The sequence below is a fragment of the Sus scrofa genome, chromosome 18 (assembly GCF_000003025.6).
Source record: "Sus scrofa isolate TJ Tabasco breed Duroc chromosome 18, Sscrofa11.1, whole genome shotgun sequence".
Lineage (NCBI taxonomy): Eukaryota > Metazoa > Chordata > Mammalia > Artiodactyla > Suidae > Sus > Sus scrofa.
In genome coordinates, this window is record NC_010460.4 from 45,951,456 (window position 1) to 45,955,000 (window position 3,545).

Genomic DNA, 3,545 nt, shown 5'->3' on the forward strand with positions numbered 1-3,545 from the left:
CTTTGATTCGCATTTTCTTTCCTATTCCACAACCACCACCTTCTCCCAAGCATCATCACTTTCGGGGCTCGCTGCCTACAGGTTACAGTGATATGCCCCCCTGCCCCCAGCTCCTCTGTACAGTGACACATTCACCGAAGGCTGGGAAAGTGTGCAAACGCTTTGACGCAGTGGTCCCATTTCTCGAAATCCATCACAGCCCAGCTTTCCTCTTCTGTTCATTCTTGCATTCGTTCACCCACTGTATAAAATGGGGAGTCCTGCTGGATCCTGGGCGATGCAACAAGAAACACAGCAGGAGCTCAGGGCCCTGAATGGAACATGGGATCTAGGAGGTTGTTTGTTTTTCCGCTAAATCTAGATTTGGGGGAGGGGTATTTGGGACAAGACCCATCTGTAGTAGTCTTAGAAAGAATATATAATCACTGCATCATATCGTAAAATAGAAGCCCGTTGACTGTGCTGCAGTCACAAAATGACAGGTGTAGACAGACTGAGAAAGGAAATTGTTCTAGGTCAGAGGTTTTCAAACAAGACACCACATCCCCCAAACCTCAGGGGTGGCGTAGGGTGAGCAGGGTGGGGGTCCCCAAGAGAGAGGGGAGGGGACGGTTCGTCCATCATCGCAGGACACTGTCATGACCCAGATCCCACCCGCAGAGCAGCTCTGCGTATGTTCTCTCTGTGGCTTTGGGTTGCCTGGTAAGATTTATTTGAACAGAATGTTCTGTGGCTGAAAAAGTCTGAAAACCTCTAGTTGCCTCAAGTTTCTATATTTAGCCTGGAAACCTTCCAGACTGGGAGATTTTTTTCCCCCTCAAATTCCCTTTAAATCCTCTAGTTTTATGTTTAATAAATGTGCCTTAATGATATCTGATATGTGATGGGTATGTAATCAACAGGCAATAATACCACAGGCATGGTAAGTGACCAAATCTTATAGATTGTGCAAGAGTGCTCGAGACTAAAAGACCTAGAACTATTCTGCAGAAGATGCGATGGGAGGTGGGAGGGGGGAAATAATTTAGGTAGGAGGATATCAAAAGCAACAACAAAAATGTAAGCAGTTGGACAATCTGACATGAATTCCACATGGTATCATTTGATGTTTCATTTAATATTTGCTGAGTTCTCAGAATTGCTAGATTATCTCTTATATCTAATTCTCTTTGGCAGCTTAAACCAACAGATTTTACATCTAAACTCTTAATATTCACAGACCACTACTGTGATGGTTTTTCTCACAATATCTGCAGGCTACCTGTACTAGTAAATACTTTGTTTAAATAGATTCATCTTGAATTTAAATAAATTTATTTTAAAAGAAAAGTTTGGGGGGCTTTGGTGGTTTGTTTTTGCCACAACCAGGACAGACGAAGTTCCCGGGCCAGGGATAAAATCTGAGCCACAACTGCGACCTACACCACAGCTATGGCATTGCTGGATCCTTAACCCACTATGCTGGGCAATGGATCAAACACAGTACCCTAAGCTGCTGCAGAGACAACGCAGTATCCTTAACCTGCTGCACCACAGCGGGAACTCCTAAAAGTTTATATCGCTACCCGCAAATAGAAGATCAGAAACATTTGCCAAAAACAGCAAGTAACTGGAACTGTAAATTCATAATGATGAAAAGAGTAAACACTTTTCTCTTTTACCTCCACAGAGCCCTTTTGGTTCTACCAGGGGTATGACATCACAGTCTGGGAAACACGTTTTAACCCATTTTACTATCGTACTCAGCCAAGAAATTTTAAGCTAAGTGTAGCTCGTCTTTGTTCCCTCCCACCTCTTCTTACAGCCCCTCTGGTACCCACACACCCACATCCCGACTGTCTTCTAAGCGCCTGCCTTGCTCTAAGCTAGCTGAGAACTAATAGTTGCTAATTATTTATCTTATAATTCTCCTATTTTTGCACACTATAACAGACTTCATTTTCCAAAATTCAAATACAGAAGTCTACTGGAATTTTAGACATAATGCAAGAAAACTGTATCATTTAATTCAAGTCGCATCTATTAACCACCTGCTCATAAACCAGCCCTCATGCCCCACCCCATAGGTTCTTATTTAGATTTCCCCAAAACATGGAAATTTGCCTAAGATGTATTATAGTCTTTAGGACTTGACAGATATGGTCTTCTCAAACCGGAATTGTATTCGAGGAAAAGAAATATGGGTCAATCACCTCATTAGCATATACCTTATTATAATCCCACCCATAGCCATAGTCTCCACCCCCACTTAGGAAAGAGGGAGGAGAAGCTGGTACAAGCACTGCGAACTGGGTTTCTATCACTGATGATGACTATCCTTGCATTTTCTCCCTCTCACATTCTAGAATTCTTCCTCCTCTTGCTGCTCCTCGGGAATTCCTCCTCCCACAGGACTCTGGGAGAGCTGCCTCAGACTGAGTTGCTGGGAAGCGGACTCTGAGAGGAGACTGTGGGCAGGAGCTGTGTTGGAGAATGGACTGGGAGCCACCCCTGTGAGTGCCTGAGGGCGGCGAGGCTGGGCAGGACGAGAGGTTGAGCTGGGCTACAGTCACAGCAGAGGCCTTGGCCAGCCCCACAGGAGATGGGCTGGCCCTTCAGAGCTGGCCCAACTGTGGCAAGAGGGCCGGGCCTCTGTACCCACCCCCTCACATTGGCCAGTCATTGGACACTCTATGACCCAGGGGAGGGGTGATAATCTTGGGCAAGGCAGCCCTCTTTGGCCAAAGGCAATTCTTGGGCAGGGATCAAGCTGTCTGCCACCAGCAGGGAGAGCTCCTGGAAGCAGGGGAGGAAATCCTGGAAGAAGATGTGGGCCAGACAGCCCACCGCACGAATAAACCCACTAGTGCCTTGCTCCCAGTGCCTCCCAGGTGGTGGCAACATGGAGAAACCATGGGGCCTGATTTCCAGGCAGTTCCTCGGAGCGATGAACCAGAGACCGGGTGGCTGAACGAGAAGGTAAGAGACAGGAAACAGTACGTATGTGCGAGGGGGTGGGGTGGGGCGCAGAACACCCACAGAGACCTTGACGTTGCCCCAGCCTTCCGCACACAGCCCTCCTCCGCTGAAAAAGTGCTGGGCAGGAAACAAATGTGGCCTTGATGCCTAACTGGGTTATCAATCTTGAGAAACAGCATTCAATTTCAAAGTTATTTGACCAAAGCCAAGTGACAAATCCAGAGGGAAGCTGACTTTCCAGAGAGGCAAGGACTTTGGGAGGCATGAAGTGCGATGAACTTTATAAGACAAGTCTCAGGAGTCTTCAGTTGCCAACAGTTAGCTGAGCATCTGCTGAACTGCTTGCCTCCCTTATGTCCAGGGAAAAGTTTAGGGGAGCTGGCACTTCCAGTGTCAAGCCCGAGAAGCCAGCGTGAAGAGGAGCCGCCCAGACCTTAAATTTCCTCCTTGGTCTGCCTTCTCACCCAGAAGTCCGACCACACAGGTGAGCGATGAGGCAGGGTCATGACCGATAACCTTGAGTTCCTTCACTTTGTTCTTCTTGGGAAACACAGCAAAGCCTGGAACAGTCCTTCCTCATCTTCTCT

At 47.2% G+C, this 3,545-nt stretch overlaps 1 protein-coding gene across 16 annotated transcripts in view; it reads left to right on the forward strand.

The window, feature by feature from the left end:
* Positions 351 to 3,545, forward strand: part of LOC106506844 — a 26,754-nt gene continuing 23,559 nt past the window's right edge. For 2 of the 16 annotated variants that reach the window (XR_001302449.2, XR_002340431.1), the window contains exons 1-2: positions 351 to 2,958; positions 3,320 to 3,442. Coding sequence is in view for 2 of the 16 variants with exons in the window: in XM_013985781.2 (XP_013841235.1) it covers positions 2,893 to 2,958 (66 nt within the window). In the remaining 14 variants the exon portion in view is untranslated. The remainder of the gene's footprint in view (positions 2,959 to 3,319; positions 3,443 to 3,545) is intronic. The other 14 variants (XR_002340425.1, XR_002340427.1, XR_002340424.1 and 11 more) reach the window with 12 other exon arrangements.